The sequence below is a fragment of the Schistocerca piceifrons genome, chromosome 8 (genome assembly GCF_021461385.2).
Source record: "Schistocerca piceifrons isolate TAMUIC-IGC-003096 chromosome 8, iqSchPice1.1, whole genome shotgun sequence".
In the NCBI taxonomy this organism is placed as follows: Eukaryota; Metazoa; Arthropoda; class Insecta; order Orthoptera; family Acrididae; genus Schistocerca; species Schistocerca piceifrons.
The window spans coordinates 385674461-385701296 of NC_060145.1; the positions used below are offsets into that span (position 1 = coordinate 385674461).

The 26836-nt window shown below is 44.0% G+C and overlaps 1 protein-coding gene across 1 annotated transcript in view; it reads left to right on the forward strand.

Annotated features, from left to right (window-relative positions):
* The window catches only part of LOC124712370, a 53951-nt gene that overhangs the window by 12889 nt on the left and 14226 nt on the right, over positions 1-26836 (forward strand). The window contains exons 2-3 of the mRNA XM_047242666.1: positions 7009-7149; positions 15803-16269. Of these exons, the coding sequence (XP_047098622.1) occupies positions 7009-7149; positions 15803-16269 (608 nt within the window). The remainder of the gene's footprint in view (positions 1-7008; positions 7150-15802; positions 16270-26836) is intronic.

The following is a 26836-nucleotide window of genomic DNA, read 5'->3' on the forward strand; positions in this document are numbered from 1 at the left end:
GGTCATTCCACGAGGAAGGAGGTACAGGCTCGTCTTGCCTGTAGTTCAACCATGCCTAGGCAGTCAATACTGCGGCTCGATCGCGTCCGCATTGTTACTTTCTGCCAGGAAGGGCTCTCAACAAGGGAAGCGTCCAGGCGTGAACCAAAGCGATGTTGTTCGGACATGAAGGAGATACAGAGAGGCAGGAACTGTCGATGATATGCCTCGCACAGGCCGCCCAAAGGCTACTACTGCTGTGGATGACCGCTACCTACGATCATGGCTCGGAGGAACCCTGACAGCTACGCCACCATGTTGAATACTGCTTTTTGTGCAGCCACAGGACGTCGTGTTACGACTCAAACTGTGGGCAATAGGCTACATGATGCACAACTTTACTCCCGACGTCCATGGCGAGGTCCATATTTGCAACCACGATACCATGCAGCGCGGTACAGATGGGTCCAACAACATGCCAAATGGACCGCTCAGGATTGGCATCACGTTCTATTCACCGATGATTGTCACATATGCCTTCAACCAGACAATCGTCGGAGACGTGTTTAGAGGCAACCAGGTCAGGCTGAACACCTTAGACACACTGTCCAGCGAGTGCAACAAGGTGGAGGTTCCCTGCTGTTTTGGAAAGGCATTATATGGGGCCGACGTACGCCGCTGGTGGTCATGGAAGTCGCTGTAACGGCTGTACGATATGTGAATGCCATCGTCCAACCGATAGTGCAACCATATCGGTAGAATACTTGGGAGGCATTCCACTTCGTGGACGACGATTCGCGCCCCCAACGTGCACATCCGTGAATGACTTCCTGCAGAATAACGACATCGCTCGACTAGAGTGGACAGCATGTTCTTCAGACATGAACCCTATCGTACATGTCTGGGATAGAATGAAAAGGGCCGTTTATGGGCGACGTGATCCACCAACCGCTCTGAAGGTTATACGCCGAATAGCCGTTGAGGAGTGGGGCAATCTGGACCAATAGTGCCTTGATGAACTCGGGGATAGTATTCCACGACGAATAAAGGTATGCTTCAATGCAAGAGGACGTGCTACTAGTCAATAGAAGTACCGGTGTGAACACCAATCTGGACCACCATCTATGAAGGTCTCGCTGTATGGTGATACAACATGCAATATGTCGTTTTCATGGGCAATAAAAAGAGCGGAAATGATGTTTATGTTGATCTCTATTCCAATTTTCAGTACAGGTTCCGGAACTCTCGGAACCGAGGTGACGCAAAACTTTTTTTTTTATGCATGTATAAGGAGCGACCAAAACTTTTCTATTTGAGGGAATTGCTGCAACGAAGCGCGATTTCGACGCGATTATACAATCACCAATAAGTAGGTAAAGGGTTAGTGTGTCATTTGTGTTTTAAGACGTGTGTATGGTAAATGAATGTATGTGAACTATAGCGACGTTATCACTAAATGCATCCAAACAGGACCAATGTGCTGTTGTTCTTTTCTTGGGTGCCGAGGACCAAGCGTCGGTAGACATCCGTTGGAGAATGAAGAACGTGCATGGAGTAGTGTGTCTGTCGAAACCACTGTTGTGCAGTGGAGCACGAATTTCCGTGCTGCTCGCGATTCGATACAAGACGGTACTCATTCTGGAAGGCCAGCCTCATACACTCCTGGAAATTGAAATAAGAACACCGTGAATTCATTGTCCCAGGAAGGGGAAACTTTATTGACACATTCCTGGGGTCAGATACATCACATGATCACACTGACAGAACCACAGGCACATAGACACAGGCAACAGAGCATGCACAATGTCGGCACTAGTACAGTGTATATCCACCTGTCGCAGCAATGCAGGCTGCTATTCTCCCATGGAGACGATCGTAGAGATGCTGGATGTAGTCCTGTGGAACGGCTTGCCATGCCATTTCCACCTGGCGCCTCAGTTGGACCAGCGTTCGTGCTGGACGTGCAGACCGCGTGAGACGACGCTTCATCCAGTCCCAAACATGCTCAATGGGGGACAGATCCGGAGATCTTGCTGGCCAGGGTAGTTGACTTACACCTTCTAGAGCACTTTGGATGGCACGGGATACATGCGGACGTGCACTGTCCTGTTGGAACAGCAAGTTCCCTTGCCGGTCTAGGAATGGTAGAACGATGGGTTCGATGACGGTTTGGATGTACCGTGCACTATTCAGTGTCCCCTCGACGATCACCAGTGGTGTACGGCCAGTGTAGGAGATCGCTCCCCACACCATGATGCCGGGTGTTGGCCCTGTGTGCCTCGGTCGTATGCAGTCCTGATTGTGGCGCTCACCTGCACGGCGCCAAACACGCATACGACCATCATTGGCACCAAGGCAGAAGCGACTCTCACCGCTGAAGACGACACGTCTCCATTCGTCCCTCCATTCACGCCTGTCGCGACACCACTGGAGGCGGGATGCACGATGTTGGGGCGTGACCGGAAGACGGCCTAACGGTGTGCGGAACCGTAGCCCAGCTTCATGGAGACGGTTGCGAATGGTCCTCGCCGATACCCCAGGAGCAACAGTGTCCCTAATTTGCTGGGAAGTAGCGGTGCGGTCCCCTACGGCACTGCGTAGGATCCTACGGTCTTGGCGTGCATCCGTGCGTCGCTGCGGTCCGGTCCCAGGTCGACGGGCACGTGCACCTTCCGCCGACCACTGGCGACAACATCGATGTACTGTGGAGACCTCACGCCCCACGTGTTGAGCAATTCGGCAGTACGTCCACCCGGCCTCCCGCATGCCCACTATACGCCCTCGCTCAAAGTCCGTCAACTGCACATACGGTTCACGTCCACGCTGTCGCGGCATGCTACCAGTGTTAAAGACTGCGATGGAGCTCCGTATGCCACGGCAAACTGGCTGACACTGACGGCGGCGGTGCACAAATGCTGCGCAGCTAGCGCCATTCGACGGCCAACACCGCGGTTCCTGGTGTGTCCGCTGTGCCGTGCGTGTGATCATTGCTTGTACAGCCCTCTCGCAGTGTCCGGAGCAAGTATGGTGGGTCTGACACACCGGTGTCAATGTGTTCTTTTTTCCATTTCCAGGAGTGTATGTTATGAACAAGTGGGAGGCACTCTAGCACCCGCCTTATTCTCCTGATCTGAACCCACGGAATTATCACACATTCAGTCCCTTAAAAATGGCCTCCAGGGGTCGACGACCCTTGACGGACGAGGATTTTCAGCTGGCACTACAGATCCTTATCACATCAGGACACAGTGTTTTACGAAACGGCAATCTTCAACTTGATGTGTCAGTGGGATGTTGCCTCGGTGCCTGACTAGCGTGTGGATTACGGACTGTACAGCCTTCGACTGGAAGCTTTTTGATCGTCCCTTATGTTAGTCAACTACTCCTCAACCCAAACACATATTTGCCAAGACACTCCATATGGTCGTATGTTGGTTAGTAACCGATGATATGATGTAGCGTGAAACGCCTTACAGATATCTACAAAGACAGGATCTGTGTGATTCAGCAGTTGTCAAACTCCGGAGTAAAAAGTATGGAGGTCAATACTCATTTTGTTCTATAATTATTTTTGTCACATAACGCTTTTTTCGCCTTAGGCAATGGTTCAGAGTCGACATTAAGTTATAGCGCCCCTCCACCTCCCCATCTTCTCTCCCAGCCCCTTCAGGTTTGTTCTGGGTAAGTCATTTAAAACACCAGAGGAAGACCAGAGCATAACACATCCAATAAAATCAAACCTTGTGAAGCACGACAGTGGTCAAACCAACCTTCACGCTGACGACAGTTTTATTTTACTGTACACTTGGTGATTCAGATGCTTCTACCTATGGGTTTTATGCAGTCTGGAATGCCTTCCAAAACCACATGAAACATTTGCCTACTCAGTCTCTACAGAAAAAAATGAGCCTTTTTGTAGGAAATTTAATGTCATTAAATTTTGTACTGTGATACGTTTTCGTCGGAGGCCTTGGTTTCTGTGTTATTCAAGAGAACCAAGTTTGAAGCCCATGTATGTACAGTTTTCTTGAATTTTTCATGTTTGTACAGTTTTCTAGAACAATTCGAAAATTACCTTCTCTAAAGCAAACGTATCCCAGTACAAATTGGAAATACATTAAATTTCGTATTGGAAGATCCTGTTCATTTTTCTGTAGGACTAATAATTTGCGAGAGAAAAAGAAAATCTGACACATGGTCTTTGAAGGTGTTGCCGGTTGCATAAAAGCCATAGGTAAGGGCAGCTGAATCACCTTGTATACGTTAGATACTTTGCCAATAAAATTTGAAAATGACGCACGGCCGAAGCTAGCTACTCTTTACGAAATTATGGGTTCATATTCTCAAGTCAAACAGCAGAGCAAACCATAACGGTTTCATAGTGCAAAATTTTTGGAGGCTATGGAACCCAAAAAATCCTCCGGCGAGATCGTAATACAGAGTGGTCAGAAACAGACTGAAAAGCTTTGAAGGAGGTTGCATTCTTTGTGGAACTAACTTTCCTGGAGGAAAGGATACTGCAGAGACATGGCTTAGTCAAAGTCTGTGGAACTGTTTCTACGAGTACAATGAATTTTCAATCAGTAGTGGAGCGTGTCCTGACTAGAATCTTCGCGGTAGATTAAACCTCTGTAATGGAGCTGCGTTCGATGCTTAGTCCTTTGCTGTTCGTGGGAAAGCGCTTAACCAACTGAGCTTTCCAAGCACGACTCTTGACCCGCCCTCATGATACTCCGCTGCCGAATAAAATTCGTTCTGAAAACAACATGTCTCTGCAGTACCCTTTCTTCCAGGAAAGATAGTCCTGTAAGGTATGCAGGTGAACTTTTGTGAAGTTTTGAAAGGCAGAATGTGCGGTACTGGTAGAAGTAAAACTCCGAGAGCAGATGGGCGGTGGGGGTCGGGGGGGGGGGGGGGGGGGGGGGGGGTAGGGGGTTGAGTTGCCCTTGGATAGCTGTCGGTGGAGCTGGACGAGGAAGAAGCGTGCAGTAACAGTAGACTCGAAGCAAAGATAGACAAAACGTACATAAGTATCACCAACCATCAGCCATAGCTGGAAGCAAAAAGCAACAGTTTCATTTATCTCCTCTATCAGCATGTTCACTTCGCGATATTCATAAAATCTCCTACCCTACAGGACTAGTTCATGTCTCCCACGATGCAGAACTGAAGTATGAGAAAACACAAACATTACTACTTTATAACAGCTAGGGTTACTACGGGCTATGCATCTCAATCATCAATTTTACAAACAAAACTAGAAACAGTATCACAAGGCATTTGATACTTTGAACTTCAGAGGTGAAACGATATGCGGCCGCAAGATTTAGAATCATGAAATTTAACAAGAAACAAGAGTTCAAAATAAAAGTAAAGGAAAAGATCCGCAAACTATTAATTTGTAATTATATCAATTAAAAAATATTTTTGTCATTTGTTATCCGTCGGTCTGTCAATCCATTAAGACTCCCCTTTTCTAAGGGACAGAATAGATACATCAAGTTCAAATTTATGTCACATGTTAAAGTCAACAGTTCCTTGTTGATGTAAGAAATTTAAGCTTCTCAGTGATTGCAATCAAAAGATATGGCCATTGACGTCACATATTTTGATATTCGCAGAGTCACTCGTCAAAAACTATAGGGTACTTCCCGTTGACCCAGAATCATGAAATGTGGCAACAAGCAAGGTTTCACAGTACAATTAAGGGAAAATATCCGAAAATTATCTTCGACTTAATCTCGAAAGTCTTAGAATTCCCGGGACCAGTATCTTGCCTGTATCGATATCAATAACAGGCAGAAATCGTCGAGTTTCTAGATACCCAGAATGGATGAACTAGCTATGTAAATAACTAAGTAAGTTTGTATAGAACCCTCGCTGCTGGAAGCTACTCGAGCTTAACGGTTTATTTCTATTATTATCATTAGTCTATTAATTTGCATTAGCTTCCATTTTTCACTGTCAGTCTGCTGGACTAAGCTGAACAGTATTAATGTATTAGGACGACGAAAAGATTTAACCAATGTTGAGATGTCAAGAGACCCATGTCTCCATAGTTTAATCTTCAAGGAATCTTCAGTGTTAGATTAATTGGATCAGCCAATCAAGAGGCCCAAATGATTCCGTTCCGCTGAAACTATGTTTTTGTCTTGTGACTTTATCTTGGGGTAATGTACGATGTTTTGCACTGGTTTCGCTTGAAAGAGTGAAAGAATTGTAGTTTGACAACGCGGTCATACGACACGGAGCAAAAGCCCATATTGCGAAACGACTTCATCGATCTTTTTAAAGGAAGAATGCAAGTACTTGCCTTAAACGATGCAATGACATCACATGTGCCACTAAGGCGGAAGCCTTCTTTAAATTGTTAAAGAGTATGGAAAGCTGTTCTGGTTATAGTCTACCACAGCTGCTATATGTTTAAACGGTAGACACACATGTTTGTGTGAAAGTATTAAGCTGTAATGCGTTTGTCAACGTGCTCTGTGACCCAGACAACTAAATTTCCAATTTCCAACTTTTAGCCTCACTGCCACAGACACCAAATGAATCTAATCGTACTTCAAATTAATATAATGAACCAGCAATCTGGAATGTACCTGACGATGGTACCATGAAGCCGAAACACATCGCGCTACTTAAATACTGCTAAAAAGTGACCGAAACAGGTGAAATTACTTCATAAATATACAATAAGTTGTAAACATCGACATATTGCAAGAATATGGATAAATTCAAGACGTCATTGTTATGAGCAACCACATGAAAATGGCACATCGCCAAACCAGATAATTGTGTGAAATAAATAACTGTGATCTTTATACGCCAAGGTGCAAGATGGAATTGTCTTTTAATAAATTTGTGGCTGTAGCATCCGATATGAAAAAACATATAGTGTCCGGTGTACTGACCGCCGCTTCACTTCGCTCGGGGTTCTTCCCGGACAGCCACGAGGTGTGGAACCGTAGAGGTGACAGGGTATTGCACATTTTGGTAACAGCCTCTTGTTCGACTTGCACTGTGCAGATGTTCTCGTTTTCGCTGGACGGGCAGCGTCTGACGGAGCTGCTGCGACTGCTGGCAGCGTCTCGTCAACGATTCCCGGACAAAGAAGGCCACAGAGCTCGTCACCTTGTCACAGCTACGAGGCTGCACCGATTTCTGCAGGTAACTTATGCTCAGCAGAGTATCGCACCTCTAACGATATTTGTGAAACCATACGTCAAGTGTTTCCGGGATAAAAGCGCATAAGGCTGCAATGGAAAGGAAACGAGCGTATGGCATTGTTGGCCGGGAAGCCCCATCCGGGGAAGTTCGGCCGGACCGAACCCGGGACCGCTGCATGGGAGGCAAGCACGTAACCACCCAGCTAAGCTGGCGGACTTTTTTTTTTTTTTTGTGGTCATGAGTCTACTGACTGGTTTGATGCGGCCCGCCACGAATTCCTTTCCTGTGCTAACCTCTTCATCTCAGAGTAGCACTTGCAACCTACGTCCTCAATTATTTGCTTGACGTATTCCAATCTCTGTCTTCCTCTACAGTTTTTGCTCTCTACAGCTCACTCTAGTACCATGGAAGTCATTCCCTCATGTCTTAGCAGATGTCCCATCATCCTGTCCCTTCTCCTTATCACTGTTTTCCACATATTCCTTTCCTCTCCGATTCTGCGTAGAACCTCCTCATTCCTTACCTTATCAGTCCACCTAATTTTCAACATTCGTGTATAGCACCACATCTCAAATGCTTCGATTCTCTTCTGTTCCGGTTTTCCCACAGTCCATGTTTTACTACCATTAAATGCTGTACTCGAGACGTACATCCTCAGAAATTTCTTCCTCAAATTAAGGCCGGTATTTGATATTAGTAGACTTCTCTTGGCCAGAAATGCCTTTTTTGCGAGTCTGCTTTTGATGTCCTCCTTGCTCCGTCCTTCATTGGTTATTTTACTGCCTAGGTAGCAGAATTCCTTAACTTCATTGACTTCGTGACCATGTTAAGTTTCTCGCTGTTCTCATTTCTACTACTTCTCATTACCTTCGTCTTTCTCCGATTTACTCTCAAACCATACTGTGTACTCATTAGACTGTTCATTCCGTTCAGCAGATCATTTAATTCTTCTTCACTTTCACTCAGGATAGCAATGTCATCAGCGAATCGTATCATTGATATCCTTTCACCTGTATTTTAATTCCACTCCTGAACCTTTCTTTTATTTCCATCATTGCCTCCTCGATGTACAGATTGAAGAGTAGGGGCGAAAGGCTACAGCCTTGTCTTACACCCTTCTTAATACGAGCACTTCGTTCTTGCTCGTCCACTCTTATTATTCCCTGTTGATTGTTGTACATATTGTATATGACCCGTCTCTCCCTATAGCTTACCCCTACTTTTTTCAGAATCTCGAACAGTTTGCACCATTTTATATTGTCAAACGCTTTTTCCAGGTCGACAAATCCTATGAAAGTGTCTTGATTTTTCTTTAGCCTTGCTTCCATTATTAGCCGTAATGTGTAGAATTGCCTCTCTCGTCCCTTTACTTTTCCTAAAGCCAAACTGATCGTCACCTAGCGCATTCTCAATTTTCTTTTCCATTCTTCTGTATATTATTCTTGTAAGCAGCTTCGATGCATGAGATGCTAAGCTAATTGTGCGATAATTGTCGCACTTGTCAGCTCTTGCCGTCTTCGGAATTGTGTGGATGATGCTTTTCCGAAAGTCAGATGGTATGTCGCCAGACTCATATATTCTACACACCAACGTGAATAGTCGTTTTGTTGCCACTTCCCCCAATGATTTTAGAAATTCTGATGGAATGTTATCTATCCCCTCTGCCTTATTTGACCGTAAGTCCTCCAAAGCTCTTTTAAATTCCGATTCTAATACTGGATCCCCTATCTCTTCTAAGTCGACTCCTGTTTCTTCTTCTATCACATCAGACAAATCTTCACCCTCGTAGAGGCTTTCAATGTATTCTTTCCACCTATCTGCTCTCTCCTCTGCATTTAACAGTGGAATTCCCGTTGCACTCTTAATGTTACCACCATTGCTTTTAATGTCACCAAAGGTTGTTTTGAATTTCCTGTATGCTGAGTCTGTCCTTCCGACAATCATATCTTTTTCGATGTCTTCACATTTTTCCTGCAGCCATTTCGTCTTAGCTTTCCTGAACTTCCTATTTATTTCATTCCTCAGCGACTTGTATTTCTGTATTCCTGATTTTCCCGGAACATGTTTGTACTTCCTCCTTTCATCAATCAACTGAAGTATTTATTCTGTTACCCATGGTTTCTTCGCAGCTACTTTCTTTGTACCTATGTTTTCCTTCCCAACTTCTGTGATGGCCCTTTTTAGAGATGTCCATTCCTCTTCAACTGTACTGCCTACTGCGCTATTCCATATTGCCGTATCTATAGCGTTAGAGAACTTGAAACGTATCTCGTCATTCCTTAGTACTTCCGTATCCCACTTCTTTGCGTATTGATTCTTCCTGACTAATGTCTTGAACTTCAGCCTACTCTTCATCACTACTACATTGTGATCTGAGTCTATATCTGCTCCTGGGTACGCCTTACAATCCAGTATCTGATTTCGGAATCTCTGTCTGACGATGATGTAATCTAATTGAAATTTTCCCGTATCTCCCGGCCTTTTCCAACTATACCTCCTCCTCTTGTGATTCTTGAACAGGGTATTCGCTATTACTAGCTGAAACTTGTTACAGAACTCAATTAGTCTTTCTCCTCTTTCGTTCCTTGTCCCAAGCCCATATTCTCCTGTAACCTTTTCTTCTACTCCTTCCCCTACAACTGCATTCCAGTCGCCCATGACTATTAGATTTTCGTCCCCCTTTACATACTGCATTACCCTTTCAATGTCCTCATACACTTTCTCTATCTGTTCATCTTCAGCTTGCGACATCGGCATGTATACCTGAACTATCGTTGTCGGTGTTGGTCTGCTGTCGATTCTGATTAGAACAACCCGGTCACTGAACTGTTCACAGTAACACACCCTCTGCCCTACCTTCCTATTCATAACGAATCCTACACCTGTTATACCATTTTCTGCTGCTGTTGATATTACCCGATACTCATCTGACCAGAAATCCTTGTCTTCCTTCCACTTCACTTCACTGACCCCTACTATATCTAGGTTGAGCCTTTGCATTTCCCTTTTCAGATTTTCTAGTTTCCCTACCACGTTCAAGCTTCTGACATTCCACGCCCCGACTCGTAGAACGTTATCCTTTCGTTGATTATTCAATCTTTTTCTCATGGTAACCTCCTCTTTGGCAGTCCCCTCCCGGAGATCCGAATGGGGGACTATTCCGGAATCTTTTGCCAATGGAGAGATCATCATGACACTTCTTCAATTGCAGGCCACATGTCCTGTGGATACACGTTACGTGTCTTTAATGCAGTGGTTTCCATTGCGTTCTGCATCCTCATGTCGTTGATCATTGCTGATTCTTCCGCCTTTAGGGGCAATTTCCCACCCCTAGGTTAAGAGAGTGCCCTGAACCTCTATCCGCTCCTCCGCCCTCTTTGACAAGGCCGTTGGCAGAATGAGGCTGACTTCTTATGCCGGAAGTCTTCGGCCGCCAATGCTGATTACTTATCAAAATTTATGCTGTGGCGGGGATCGAACCCGGGACTGAAGACGTTTTGATTATGAATCAAGGACGCTACCCCCTTTTTTTTGACCCAGCCCGACAGCGTTTAACCTCGGTGATCTGACGAGAAGCGGTGTTACCACTTTTTTTTTTTTTTTACTTAAATGTCATACATCTATACAAATACATAAATAAGATTTACATACAACTTAAATGAAAGTGAAAATAAAAAAATAAAAATCCGTATTCCAAGCGGATGGTTTTATCTTTTTTTTTTTTTTGAGAGCAGGAAGGCAGGGTAAACAAACAATCTTTATTCGTACAATTGTACTATCTTAGGGATAAGAAAAGGATCGAGACAGCAAAAACAAAGCAAAAACAATTTGGAAACCAGAAAATCAACGTAAAGGCCGCCCTTTTTTGTTTGTGTAACATGAAGAAAGTAAATGACAATCCTAGTCACGGGCGGGAGTGAAAATGAAGTTATCATCTGCATCACAATCCCTGCAGCACGCGGTGTCGCATCATAAATCTGGCACACAGCCATATAATCTTGACCATTTCTGCCTTTGTGGGCGGCATATATTCATGTATTTCTCCTGCGTCGACCATGTAGGGGCCCGTTGTCTTCTCAGTGTGCTGTATGCCAATATAACTGAACCGCGCAGTATTGTTTCTAGTCGTTCTGCTGCAGGAGTCTTCTCAGTTCTGGGACACCCCAGCTGTCGGGCGGATTGTGAAAAACACTTCCTAAAAAATTGGAAAAGTAAGTCCTGTATTTCGTCTGACTCCGTATGAGCTCGTGTTGTTCTTGTAAATACATCCAATAATCCATCACGGACTTAATATCGTACGAATACAAATATTTCGTCGCATGTCCAGCGATCCAATTGACCGCATACGTCTTTTGTTTGGGAAAAAAGGTCTTGTCCGGTAGAAAAAGTACATCCGATGTGATTTCTGTGTAGTTAGTGCGCCGAAGGAAGGCCAATATTCGACGCGTCACCATCCAGACATCCCTCGCTGCGCCACATACTAAACCATGTTCTTCCGTTGCTAACAGGCCGCAGTTTGTGCAAAGAGGAGAATCGACCATATGAATTGTATGTAATCGACTCCTGGTCACAAGTTTACGGTTTATAAGAATGTACCACATCGATCTCGCTGCTGTTGACAGTAATGGAGTATGCACTGCACACCAAATGTGGTTCCACGTTCTCGACGGGTATTTGAATTCCATTACGTTGCGGGCGTGGTGATCCATCAAGCACCTATAGATCTCCCGAGTCGTGGGTAATCTCGTCGAAGGTACTTTCAGACGAACATAACTGTAATCAACCAGAAATGAGGCAATGTGTGCAAGAGAAGGCGAAATATTGCCCACCGCAATAGGGGGTTCGTACGAAGGCGGAACAAGTACTTCTATCAGAGCTGACGTAATGGTGTGCTTTCGTTGTTGCCAATTTCGTATCATCGCTCGCATGTAAAGCGCCAGAGCTTTGTTTCGCACGTTTGTGAGGTTGAGGCCACCGTTCCGGAAGTGCAGCGTTAACGTGTCATACGTGATCTTAAACAACATCCCAGTACTAACATAGTAACCAAAGGCAGCCATGAGGCGGTCTGCAATACCCTTCGGTATTGGTAGGATCTGCGCTAAATGGGGCAGACGTGACGCTATGTGAACGTTAGTGTATGCCACACGCTGGATCATGTCAAAGGCTCTCAGTGAGTTGTTCCGTATCGCCAGACGAACATTTTGCAGAAGCCGCCGAGAACTCGCCGCCGCTGACCGCCGTAGTGAGCGGGTAAATGTGATCCCCTTCCCTAGACCACGGGTGGACATAAGGTTGCAAAAAGGTGTAGATCAAACTTTCGTAATGAGAACGGTAAACTATACACTTGCTGACGTTATTCTACACTGCTGGCCGATAAAACTGCAACAACATGAATATGGTGGGAAACAAACGTCAAAACGACAAACTGTGAACTACATACTGCTTGGTTGTACAAATGATTACTATCTCTTTGCTACAACACGAAGTTGGTAGAATTAACGCCGTATACACTATGTGATCAAAATTACACGGACACCCTAAAAAAGATACGTTTTTCGTATTAGGTGCATTGTGCTGCCACCTGCTGTCAGGTACTCCATATCAGCGACCTCAGTAGTCATTGGACATCGCGCGAGAGCAGAATGGGTCGCTCCACGTAACTCAGGGACTTCGAACATGGTTAGGTGATTGAGTGTCACTTGTGTCATAGGTCTGTACGCAATACTTCTACACTCCTAAACATCCGTAGGTCCACTGTTTCTGATGCGATAGTGAAGTGGAAACGTGAAGGACACGTTCAGCACAAAAGCGTACAGGCCGACCTTGTCTGTTGACTGACAGAGACTGTCGACAGTTGAAGAGGGTCGTAATGTGTAATAGGCAGACATCTACACAGACATTCGCACAGGAATTCGAAACTACATCAGGATCCATTGCAAGTACAATGAGAGTTAGGCGGGAAGTGAGAACTCTTGGATTTCATGATCGAGCGGCTGCTCATAAGCCACACATGTGTCCTCCTTCGTAGCGTAGACATTCTCCTTTAACCATCCACATAAACAGAAGTCTAATGAGTTAAGGTCGGGTGATCCGGTAGTCAAGTTAATGTCAAGGAAATGTATTATTCACATACTGGGATACTTGTCCGGTACAGTGAATCGGTGAACCATCATGTTGCAGGTGCATCTGCCGTCCTTGCTCTAATGCCCTGTCTTCCAAAAGTGCAAGTAGGTCTTCAATCAGTAAATTTGTGTATGCTGCAGATGTCGCGCAATTTGGCAGGCCCTATCACGAGGTCATCAATCATTCCACCCAAACGTTTACTGAGAACTTAGCTTGTAATCTTCATTCCCTAGTGTCATATGGGTTCCCCTTCGCCCATGTATGAGAAGTTCGTATATTAATGATATCATTGCATATAAATGCAAGCTCATCTGCCAATGAAGTTTATTGCACGACGTTCTATGTACAGCCAACCATTCACAAAATAGTTGCCTGCTTACTGAGTTACCTGGATGGAGATGTTGCACAGGCTGCACATGGAATGGATACCAGCCCTCGGAATGTAACACACGCCACACTCGTGTTTTTGGAATATAGAACTGACAGCTAATGCACCGTTTACTGTTTGTGAGATTCCGTTGTAATATTGCAAAAATATTTTCCCTTTCCTCTGCTGATTAGACGGCCTAATATTCCGATGTTACATGTACAATGAGTAGTGTTCCGGATTCACGTAATGTTTGAAAAACCTAGGAAATACCATGGCACAATGGTTCATCGATCAGTGGAACGTCTGTGGTATTTTCTCATACCCGCACATTAAAGAAACTGTAGACAAACAACACGTCCGTGTATTCTGCATGTGTGAATGTATTGGTATTCATTGACAGAGTGGACTTGCTCAATTAAACAACGCTCAAGCACAACACGCACAGAGCCTCACGACTGCTCATCCAACCCACGATTGCACGCTGGTTACGCTTGCAGTTGTTGCCTCGGTGCAACGTTACAGTGTTGCCATCTATTTGAGAACCCCCACAGCTCTTGTAGGATGAATCAGTCATCTGTCCCACCATTATTCTGTCCATCACAGTGCCTATACAGTATTTCAGTTAAGTAATACTCATACTTGTCTTCATATCCAGTGATGATAGTGTGTGTTGTGTTGGATCCGCTCCAGTTCCGTAAAGATGGGAAATCGAACACATGTTCATAGGACTTTCACGGTTTATTTTCAAATGAGACACCTCACAAATCACAATATTCCTCCTGAATCATCCTGTGTATACACTGAAGAGCCAAAGAAGTAGGTACACCATCGTGTAGGGCCACAACCAAAACACAGAATTGCGGCAACACGACGTGGCATGGACTCGACTAATGTTTTAAGTAGTGCTGGCGGGAATTGACACCATGAACGCTGCAGGGCCGCCCATAAATCCGTAAGAGTACGAGGATGTGGACATCTCTGCTGAAAAGCAAGCTGCAAGGTATCCCAGATACACACAGTAACGTTCATACGTGGGGAGTTTGGTAGCCAGCCGAAGTGTTTAAACTCAGAAGAGTGTTTCTGGAGCCACTCTGTAGCAATTCTGGACGCGTGAGGTGTCGAATTGTGCTGCCATAATTGACCAAGTCCGTCTGAATGTATAGCGGACATAAACGGATGCAAGTGATCAGACAGGAGCCTTACGTACGTGACACCTGTCAGAGTGGAATCTAGACGTATCAGGGGTACAAACATCACGCCAACTGCACGCGCTCAACACCATTACAGAGCGTCCACCAGCTTGAACAGTCTCCTACTTACATCCAGGGTCCATGGATTCATGAGGTTATCTCTATATCCGTACACGTCAGTCCCCTCGATACAATCTGGAACGAGACTCTTCGGACCAGGCAACATGTTTTCAACCGTCAACAGTCCAATGTTGGTTTTAACGGACAGAGGCGAAGCGTAAAGCTTTGTGTCGTGCAGTCATTAAGGTACACGAGTAGGACTTCGGCTCCGAAAGCCCAGATCGATGATGTTTCGTTGAATGGTTCACACGCTGACTTCTGTTGATGATGCAGCAGTGAAATCTGCAGCAAATTGCAGAAGGGTTGCACTTCTGTCACGCTGAACGATTTTCTTCAGTCGTCGTTGGTCCCGTTGTTGCAGGATCTTTTTGCGGCCGCACTGATGTCGAAGATGTCATGTTTTCGGAATCACGGTAAACTCGTGAAACGGTCGCACGGGAAAATCCCCACTTCATCGTTACCTCGGAAATGCTGTGTCCAATTGCTCGTGCGCCCACTATAACACCATTTAAGTAATTTAAATCTTGTTAACGTGCCTTAGTTTTTTTTTAAGTTTCTATCACCAATCGCAACGTCAGAATTACCGCTCTGGTGTCCTTACCTGCCCGAAAGCTAACTTGATCGTCTCCTAACGGATCCTCAATTTTCTTTTCCATTCTTCTGTGCGTTATCCTTGGCAACAACTTCGATGCATGCACCTTTAAGCTGACTGCATGGTAGTTCTCACACTTATCTACCCTTGCTACATTCACGGTTGTTTGGAAGATCTGTATATGCTAGTGTATTGTAACTGTGGTTAAACCGCTGTCATTATTCTTATCATTCTGCGAGAATGCGCCGCCTTTTGCAGGTGACTTACCGGATGAACTCGGCCTACTGGAGCGTGGCGCCCATCATCAGGATCGTGGCGGCCGGCAGCGCGTCCCGTGCCAGCAGGGACCTGGTGATCCCCCTGTGGCTGCCGCTCGACACGCGGGCCTCGCCGGCCTACGAGACGTTGTACTGCCTGCAGCTGGCCTTCGGCTGGACCGTCTCCGAGACCACGGTGCTGGTGGACGGCTCCCTCATAGCGCTCATACTGCAGGTGGCCGCGGAACTCGCCGTCCTCAACGACAGGCTCGCCGCCACCGCAGCGGACATTGGACAGGGTGTGCCGGGGGCCACTCGTGTCCAGGTGTCGCCGGCGTCCCCATCGTCTTTGGTGGTTCGAGAACGGTGTGGGTCCTCGATCACGACGATGTCTCGAAGTAGATATGCACGTGACGAAATGTATCAGCAATTGGTCGATAACATAAAACACCATCAAATGATTATCAGGTAAGGCACGCTTTAGAATCTCTTGTTGCTATCGTCATCCTTAAGCTCCATAAACAGAAGCCTAAGGCTTTCTTACAGACTACTGTGGGAGTGACTTCTTTTTTATAAATTTTAAGTTGACAAACCAGGATAACTCGAAAAATAAGCTTCACACGAAAAAATGTGGAGAATCCAAGGTTGATTATTTTCGAGGGGGACATCTGCTGTTGCTAAAATTAGCCCGCCACCCCAGCCCCCTAGGGGTGGGACGTGAGGCAACTTTAAAATTTCAAATGTGAACCCCCATTTTTCGTTGCAGAATCAGATTCTACATAAAAAAAAAACTACGTACATTTTGTCTCGAAACTTTTTTTTTCATTCTTGATAGTTGGCGCTGTAATTCAAGAAAATCCATGTTCTCATTTTTGCCTGGAAAATGGTTACGGATAAATAAAAAATATTTATTTACTTCCTAAATTTTGATTCGCGAAAACTAAACTCTCCCTCTCTCCCCATAGGGTGGGGTTTGAGAGAAAGGAATTAGAGTTTTACATATGTTGACCCAAACGAAACTTTTCCGAATCTGTGGAAAAATTTATATTTGGGTCAACATTTGTAAAACTCTAATTCGTCTCTCAAAGCCCACACAATGGAGAGAGAGGGAGAGTTTTAGTTTTAGCGAATCAAAATTTACGAAGTGAATAATTATTTTTTATTTATCCGTAACGATTTTCCACGCAAAAATGAGAACATGGATTTTCTTGAGTTACAGCACCAACTACCAAGAATGAAAACAAATGTTTAAGACAAAATGTACGTAGTTTTTTATGTAGAATCTGATTCTGCAATACAAAATGGGGGTTCACATTTGAAATTTTAAAGTTACCTCACGTTCCACGCTCAGGGGGCTGGGGTGGCCGGCTGATTTTGGAGCCAGCAGATGTCCCCTCGAAAATAATCAACTTTGCATTCTACACATTTTTCGTGTGGAGCTTATTTTTCGAGTTATTCTGGCTCCTCAACTATATATATATATATATATATATATATATATATATATATATAGGGTGGTCAGAGAATGTGTGAAATGTTTGTAGGGATGTTACAGGGCAGGTTGTACTGAGACATAAATGTTAACAAAGAAATTCGATACATTGCTCCGTTTCCGAGTTATTTAGCATAGAATTTAGCCAATGGGGGCGTTGCGCGCTCGCATTCAAGCGGCCTGCCAGGGGCGGTGTTGTCAAACGAGTGCTTTGTCTCGTTAGCTGAAACCTGAATTTACGCGCGCGACGATCTGATTAGCTAACTTCAGTGGTAAATAACTCGAAAACGGCGCAACGTGTCGAATTTTTTTTGTACCATTCGTATATCAGTACAACCTGCCCTGCAACATCCCTACAAGCGTTTCAGACATTTTCTGACCACACTGTATATATATATATATATATATATATATATATATATATACTCCTGGAAATGGAAAAAAGAACACATTGACACCGGTGTGTCAGACCCACCATACTTGCACCGGGCACTGCGACAGGGCTGTACAAGCAATGATCACACGCACGGCACAGCGGACACACCAGGAACCGCGGTGTTGGCCGTCGAATGGCGCTAGCTGCGCAGCATTTGTGCACCGCCGCCGTCAGTGTCAGCCAGTTTGCCGTGGCATACGGAGCTCCATCGCAGTCTTTAACACTGGTAGCATGCCGCGACAGCGTGGACGTGAACCGTATGTGCAGTTGACGGACTTTGAGCGAGGGCGTATAGTGGGCATGCGGGAGGCCAGGTGGACGTACCGCCGAATTGCTCAACACGTGGGGCGTGAGGTCTCCACAGTACATCGATGTTGTCGCCAGTGGTCGGCGGAAGGTGCACGTGCCCGTCGACCTGGGACCGAACCGCAGCGACGCACGGATGCACGCCAAGACCGTAGGATCCTACGCAGTGCCGTAGGGGACCGCACTGCCACTTCCCAGCAAATTAGGGACACTGTTGCTCCTGGGGTATCGGCGAGGACCATTCACAACTGTCTCCATGAAGCTGGGCTACGGTTCCGCACACCGTTAGGCCGTCTTCCGCTCACGCCCCAACATCGTGCAGCCCGCCTCCAGTGGTGTCGCGACAGGCGTGAATGGAGGGACGAATGGAGACGTGTCGTCTTCAGCGATGAGAGTCGCTTCTGCCTTGGTGCCAATGATGGTCGTATGCGTGTTTGGCGCCGTGCAGGTGAGCGCCACAATCAGGACTGCATACGACCGAGGCACACAGGGCCAACACCCGGCATCATGGTGTGGGGAGCGATCTCCTACACTGGCCGTACACCACTGGTGATCGTCGAGGGGACACTGAATAGTGCACGGTACATCCAAACCGTCATCGAACCCATCGTTCTACCATTCCTAGACCGGCAAGGGAACTTGCTGTTCCAACAGGACAATGCACGTCCGCATGTATCCTGTGCCACCCAACGTGCTCTAGAAGGTGTAAGTCAACTACCCTGGCCAGCAAGATCTCCGGATCTGTCCCCCATTGAGCATATTTGGGACTGGATGAAGCGTCGTCTCACGCGGTCTGCACGTCCAGCACGAACGCTGGTCCAACTGAGGCGTCAGGTGGAAATGGCATGGCAAGCCGTTCCACAGGACTACATCCAGCATCTCTACGATCGTCTCCATGGGAGAATAGCAGCCTGCATTGCTGCGACAGGTGGATATACACTGTACTAGTGCCGACATTGTGCATGCTTTGTTGCCTGTGTCTATGTGCCTGTGGTTCTGTCAGTGTGATCATGTGATGTATCTGACCCCAGGAATGTGTCAATAAAGTTTCCCCTTCCTGGGACAATGAATTCACGGTGTTCTTATTTCAATTTCCGGGAGTGTATATATATATATATATATATATATATATATATATATATATATATATATATAATTTTTTTCTTTGCTGAAGCTGCCACGTATGCATCTAAGCTGACGGATCGAGTGTCAGCACGACATGGCTTGCCATTTTTTAAGCTAAAACGCATGTACTTCGGAGTATTGTGGGGCTATGAAATGATATTGGTCAGTCTTATCTAGTCAAGAATTTTTGTGCAATCCCATCTCAGTAATCAAGCAGCGCAGTAATTAGGTCTGATACTACCTAGAGTCTTCCAGTTATTTATTCATTTCTTCATTTAACTTTTGATGCTCTTCGACAGTCACAACTACATTAACTATTAAAACGATGAAATTTTAAAAATCTACTTAATAAACAAAAAGTAAAAAATGAAAGACCATCGTGCAGGTATTTCCAGTTGTTGTGGGTTTGCTATTTCAGTGGATAACTGAGTTTTATTACAGTAGTCTCCATCATCTGTTACCGAATTTATCGAAAAAGTTTAAAGGTTTTTCTCTACGGACAAACATGCTTGCTAGAAGTCTAACATAAAGCTCTCCTGATATATTAAAAGAAAATCCCACTGGGACCATGAAATATGTAATCTGCTTATATTTAAATGAACCAACTTCGTACGAAACTAAAGTTCTACCCCTCCTGGTGTGTGATAAGTCGAGAGTACTCCACGTTAGTCGTAACAGTAAAAACTCGCTCAACTCCGCGTAGCAATCATTAAATAAAACAGAGAAAGACACACTGCACCCATTTTTTAAATAAGTTCAGCCTAATTGCTCTCTGTTTATTACCTTGGCAGAAGGTTGCTGAAAAGGAAAGCATACTTTTACTAGTTAGCCATCTCTCTTTCCTTTTGCTTTCCACCCTTACATGAACAACTCTGCCTGTTGCCTCAGTTATTAGAATGAACTAAATCACGCTCCAGTAAACAATAATCCAAAGTCGCGGAAAGAAATACCGACTTATTAACAAACTGATGTTGGAAAGTGTTTTGGGGGAAAAGTCGATGCTGTGTGTTTTATTTACCACTAAGGCCGACAACTGGCTAATTTTAATCCTTCTCCTTTAGAGTTGTTTGTGTGTTTTTAACTTTTTATGACCTCTGTGTACATCCTAGCGAAGTAATTATTAGCTCTTGCTTAAGGGTATACGGAACGCCCTATGCTTACAATGTTAAATTGAGCTAAAAGTTAGGAACATTTTCTCATTTGTTATTTGGACGATACTCTTGATTTTTTCACAGAACGCAGAGATATGATCTGCTTTTATGCTGAATTATTAATTTTGAAAAAATAATGTATAGTTTTTCAGATATTTTATTTTTTGTGAGTGTTAAAAGAGTTATACATTTTAACAAGTATTTTAAAATTTACGTCCATCAATACAAAATAATTCCACATATCTTTTAATTCAGATATATTAGAAGGTCTTAAGGAACAACTACAGAAAATTTCATCTTTCTATTATAAATAGGCCCTGAGAAAATGTACCTTATACACAAAAAAACTAAAGTTACGGGAAATTAGCTTCGAAGTTTTTACTTCAGTACAAGCCTGCTCCACAGCTTGTATCATCAGAATCGTCCAACAGCTTCCTCTTGATGGCTCTGCTATGCTGTCTAGCCATCTTTGAATATACTTTTATGGCATTATCTGAAGACCTGAGCCGTTCCTTGTCCAAACAAAGCATAGCTGTGGCAGTTCGTAGTCCTACACAGACCTCCAACTTCTGTAGAACTTTGCACTTTGTTATATTGCCCCGATTGAATGAAACAGCATCATAAACGCCAAAGTGAAGTGTCTTTATACCCACAAACACAGTTTTAGGTAGTCTATTCCATATCACATGGTTCACACAATCGTTTGGATTTTGAGTCCGGCCATGAAGACATTTCTTTGGTAGACTAATATCTGCGAGGTCTCGGAATATTGGTTTTATTTCATCCATTATGGCAGGTGGCAGGTGATGAGGGTGATTGTATTGTTTCTTAGTTACCTTGCCTCTGTTGTACTTGCACCAACTATCGTCTCCTTTTGGACATAGCCCATGTTGGGGATTCTCATTGTTTGAAGCTGTATGAAAAAACAGAGCCCAGACTGCTCTTCTCATTAATTCTGCATCTGCTGTATTCTGTCTTATTGCTAGACCATAGCACTTCTGAATATGATCTATTGTAGCATCTGTCAATCTATTTTTCCCATCTAAAGTTTTTCCATCGCTCAATTTCTTGCCTTTCATGCTAGCCTTGAGCCGTCGAAGTCTTGATCCCATCCTTTTCTGAACATGGCCAGCACACTCCAGTTTGGAAATTTTCACATCGTTACCATAGGGTCTCAGTTCCTCAATTTCTTTGAAAGCCTTTGAGTCACCAAGATAATTTATGTATCTAACGTTGTACCATTTTACTGAGCGTTGATAAATACTCCTTACACCAGCAACTTCCATACCACCACTTGACCCATAGTAATTTGCCATGCACTCCTCTTCATGTTTAGTTTTCATTTTCTCCTTGCATCTGCAATGCTTGGAAAGTATTGCCACATCAACTACCTTACCGGTGTCCACACTTGTAGCTGTTACTACACCATTCAGAGATGTGTGGCCTCTCTTCTGCCAGCTTCCATCAAAAGCTATGGGCAAGTCTCTGCAATTATTATTTTCAACAACTGCTTCCTCAACAGCATCTTCCATGTTTTCCTGTGCCTCATCTTCTACAGCAGAGCCTGTTGCAATTATGTGTTTGTTAAATTTTGAAGGTGGAGGAGGGAGGTTCATCACACCACACAACATGGCACCTGCAGCCCTGCCCTTTCCTATACACCGTAATCCATAAACCAGTCTAATGTTTGTATCGTATAGTTTACCTATATCTGCAGTAACATGTGAGGAATTGAAGAAAGTAACACTGTGTTTGCAATAACTGTACATCAAGTCTAATTCACAAGCAAGTCCTACATGTAAGTTTGTTTTCAATGAAACACCACATTTTCCACATTGTTTGCAGCACACATTGTTATCCAAAACGTCTGATAATAAAGAGACGTTAATTACCTCATATTTTCTAGTCCCAGCATTTAGTTTCCTGTATTCTTCTTCAATTCCAGCTAGTTTTCTTCTTGAAGCACTTTCCGGTGTAGTGGCAGCAGCATCACTCAATGTATCACTACCAGTGTTGAGGTTAGTCGCTACTGGGACATCAGGTACTGATGAAGATGAATCAGACGAATTTTTAGTACACTTTACTTTCTTGCGCCAATGTACACGCTTTCTAAATACCTTCAGACTAGGTCTTGGCATGTTGAAAGAAAGAAAACTCAATGACTTCTCCACATACGACTTTCACAACACTGACATGGATGTACTCACAAAGGAAACAATACAAATGGTGCAGAATCTATTGTCAACTGTCTAGCAGTGTAGCCAACAGAAAAGCTAACTCTCTTGTTGTCAATTATATCTTTAGCAAGACTGTCTATATCAGGTATATTTCGCGTCCCATATACAAGGTACGGAACATCGTGTGTCGAAATTATTTTAAAAAATTATTTAAAATAGTTCTATTCACGTCATCCAAATATTTTATACGTGGTATTAAACGAGAGAGTCTAAATTTTTCGAAAATGCATTTACCCAAAAATCGATTTTTTCATCGAAAAACTCATTGCGTATACCCTTAAACCACTGTGTCACGAAACGAATCTGGTGGTTCCCTGGTTCCAGTGCATAAATTGCTACAGTTGATTTATGCGTCACGAACGGACGTTTGCGTGCTTCCATACAAACAGTTCGACTTTCTGACCTCATTTGAACTGTAATTGCTTTCTTAGTTGTTAAAACCTCTGGCGGTGTCTTCAGCATTGGAAGACGAGACGTTAGGCAGAGAACTGTGCCTTGCATCACGCTCTCATGCCCTTGAAATACATATCAGCAGTAATGCAAAGTATGCATTGTACGGTGAATTTTTTATTTCTCAAGATACAGTTAACTGGTTCAACCGACATTTTTATAGTTACAATCAGGACGCTACAACAACAGCGAGTGGTCTTCTAACATGCAGCTGTTTAATTCAAAGAAACACTCCTCTGTGGAGGAACTGAGATAATCATTAACAAACTGAAACAGCATTTTCTACCAAGCAGTAAAATTGTACAATAAAATACCCAAGCATTTTAAATACATCATTAGACCTAACTTATTTAAAAAAGTGGTTAACAAGTGCCTATTATACAATACATTCTGTATAAAGTATTACTTAGAGAACAAAGAGTGGAGGTTTCGTAAGAGATATAACACAAATAAATAATAATAACAATAATAATAATAATAATAATAATAACGACAATAACACAATACTTCCCCACATATGTTTTACCTTCCCTGTTGCTTTCCTATCGTTTGTTTTTTCTTTTCTAGGTTATCTTATTGCCAAAGCTATGCTATATATAATACTAACACTTCATCCTCTCTTTGAGCTCAATATCTCGCTCATTACACAGGGCTGATGAATCAGTTTCTCAGGGTAGCAAATGGAATGAAACTTCCAGGAAGATTAAAACTGTGTGCCGGACCGAGACTCGAACTCAGAACCTTTGCCTTTCACGGACAAGTGCTCTACAGAGCACAGCTTCAATTCCACCGGTACCTCGTCTCCTACCTTCCAAACTTCACTGAAGCTCTCTTGCGAACTTGCAGAACTAGCACTCCTGAAAGAAAGAATATTGCAGAGACATGGCTTAGCCACAGCCTCGGGGATGTTCCCAGGATGAAATTTTCACTCTGCAGCGGAGTGTGCGCTGATATGAAACTTCTTGGCAGATTAGTACAGTGTCTGGACCGAGACTCGAACTCGGGACCTTTGCCTTTCGCAAGACTCACAAGCCGTCATCACAGCAAGTGCTCTACCGACTGAGCTACCCAAGCAAGACTCACTAGCCGTCATCACAGCTTCAATTCCGACAGTACCTCGTCTCGTACCTCCCAAACTTCAATTCACAGGAGAGCTTCCGTGAAGTTTGGAAGGTAGGAGACGAGGTACTGGTGGAATTGAAGCTGTGAGGACGGGTCGTGAGTCGTGCTTGGGTAGCCCAGTCGGAGGAGCACTTGCCCGCGAAAGGCAAAGGTCCCGAGTTCGAGTCTCGGTCCGGTACACATTTTTTTAATCTGCCAGCAAGTTTCATATCATCGCACACTCCGCTGCTGAGTGAAAATATCATTCTGGTAGCAAATGGAATATTACGGTACACAAAATGGAGTTCAGATGATAGTGTGTGTAGTGTTCCTTTATGAAACAACTAACAGACTACCTGGCAATGCCCAGGTATTTATTTATTCCAGGCTTCTATCTCCTCCTTCCCCCTCTTTCTGACCATCTCCTCCTTCGCCCCCTCTCTGCCCATCTCGTTTTGAACATCTCACTGTCCATCTCCTACTGCCGCCCCTCTCTATCAATCTGCTCGTCTCCCTTCTGTCCATCTGCTCCTTCCCCCTCTGTCTAACTCCGCGTTTACCTCTACTTTCAGCCGGCCGGTGTGGCCGAACAGTTGTAGGTGCTACAGTCTAGAACAGCGCGACCGCTACCGTCGCAGGTTCGAATCCTGCCTCGGGCATGGATGTGTGTGATGTCCTTAGGTTCGTTAGGTTTAAGTAGTTCTAAGTTCTAGGGGACTGATGACCTCAGATATTCAGTCCCATAGTGCTCAGAGCCATTTGAACCATTTTGAACATCTACTTCCATGTTCTCCTCCCCCTTTCTCTGTCCATTTCCTCCTCCCCCTCTGTTTGTTCATCTCCTTCTTCCTATCTCTCCGTCCTTTAATCCCCCTCTCTTCATCCATCTCTTTGTATTTCCGTTTTGTGTCCATCTCCTCGCACCCTATCTGTTCCCATCTCCTCCTATCCTCTCCCTGTCTGTCCATCTCCTTCTGCCGCCTCCTCTCTCCACATAATCACGTTCATCCCAATATGGGGCTGGTGGTCTTTACCCCTATAGTTTTGTTTCCAGACTGTAACTGATATGTGTACCAAACTTGGTTGAAATCGTTCCACGGGTTTAGGATGAACTTCGTACCCGTGGCTTTGCCCACATACGCACATGTTAGATATATTTCACATATATTTAACATATTTCACATGTGTCTCTACTGAATTTCAGCCTGCCATTCCACTTCCAAGTAGCTCAAAGCTTATGACGTCGTATCCCCTGAACAATGTGTTGTACAATAATATAATTTTCCAGGTACATCCAGTCGTATATGTGACTACTGTCTGCGGAATGTGTTGTGAATAGAGTTAGCAGTAAAGAAGTAATAAATAAAAACGTCATACATGATACCAATTTTTCACACATCTCGTATCTGACGTCATATCTCCTCATCCATCTATCGTACAATGACATATTTTTGCATGGGCATTCAGCGGCAGACGTAGATACTATCATCGAAATGTGTTCCAAATAGAGTAAGTAGCAGTGTCTTGCGTGATGCAGCAGTTTTCCATGTCAGTGTTTATGATGGCATACCCCCTGAACTACGTGTTGCACAATAACATAATTTTTCTCTTACGTTCATTGGTGTATGAGAATACTGTCTGCAAAATCTATCGCGAATAAAGTTAGTAGCAAATAATTAATAAATTAAAACGTCTTGCATCATGAGGCAGTTTTACTGAATTAACAGCGAAAATGTACTAAGCGATAAACTTTTTCTCCTTTCACCATTTTGCAGGGTTCATCAGCGAGAAAAAGTTTCGTAAAGGTTTGATATCCTGTGTTAAGTTTGTTGCAAGCCTCTAAGTGCCCTCATTCTCAAATAACAGATGACAGAAGTATGGATATTAGCGTGTCGTGAGCTCCTTTTCACACTCACCACATTAACAGGTAGGTAGTTATTACAACACATAGCGCTGATTTCCAAACAGTAAATATTGTGTGTACCAAGTTTGATCCAATGGTTTAAGAGGAGACGTGAAATATAAATAAGCAGATATCTACATACAAACATTTTCAAAACGTGTATGGATGTGTATATAATGTGTGTAGCGTGTGCAGTGACTGGAAGTGAGAAGTGGTTGTATATAGTACTGGCCTTTCACATTATTAGACAACTTCTTATTGTTACCTTACAAATTGAAATAAATTCAACATTTTAGATTCGTGGAAGGAAATATTTTGATACAGCAATGGCATAGAATGAGTAATGAAAATGGTAACTAGAAATAAACAAATCAACTAATAACTCTAAAAAAAAGTATTTCAATTGCACTACTGAGGAACATTTCAGTTCTCACACTCATGATGGTTGTTGAATGGTTTGTTTACTTGAGGGAGGGGGCCAAACAGCGAGGTCATCAGTCCCATGATCATTGTCAATTAGTGGTATTCGCCACTGCACGACTGTTGTGACTGGGTGTACCCTCCGCGTAGGGGGACGCCTAGTTCGTCCGATTGCTACAGCTTTCTTCCTTCCCAGGTCTTGGCGCTCTTTGTTGCTGCTTCTTGATGTGGTTAGGACCTCATCGGTTTGGTGTTGTTAACCAGTTTGTTAACCAGTGTGTTCGCTGACACTCGTAGTAGTTTATTCTAATGCTCTAATCAGGAAGTTCATAAGGATTTGCTTACATTTTGTTGTTTTCCTTTTTTATCGTGTTGGTCCGATAGGTAAGTTACAAATTGTAGTTTCTCGGAGTG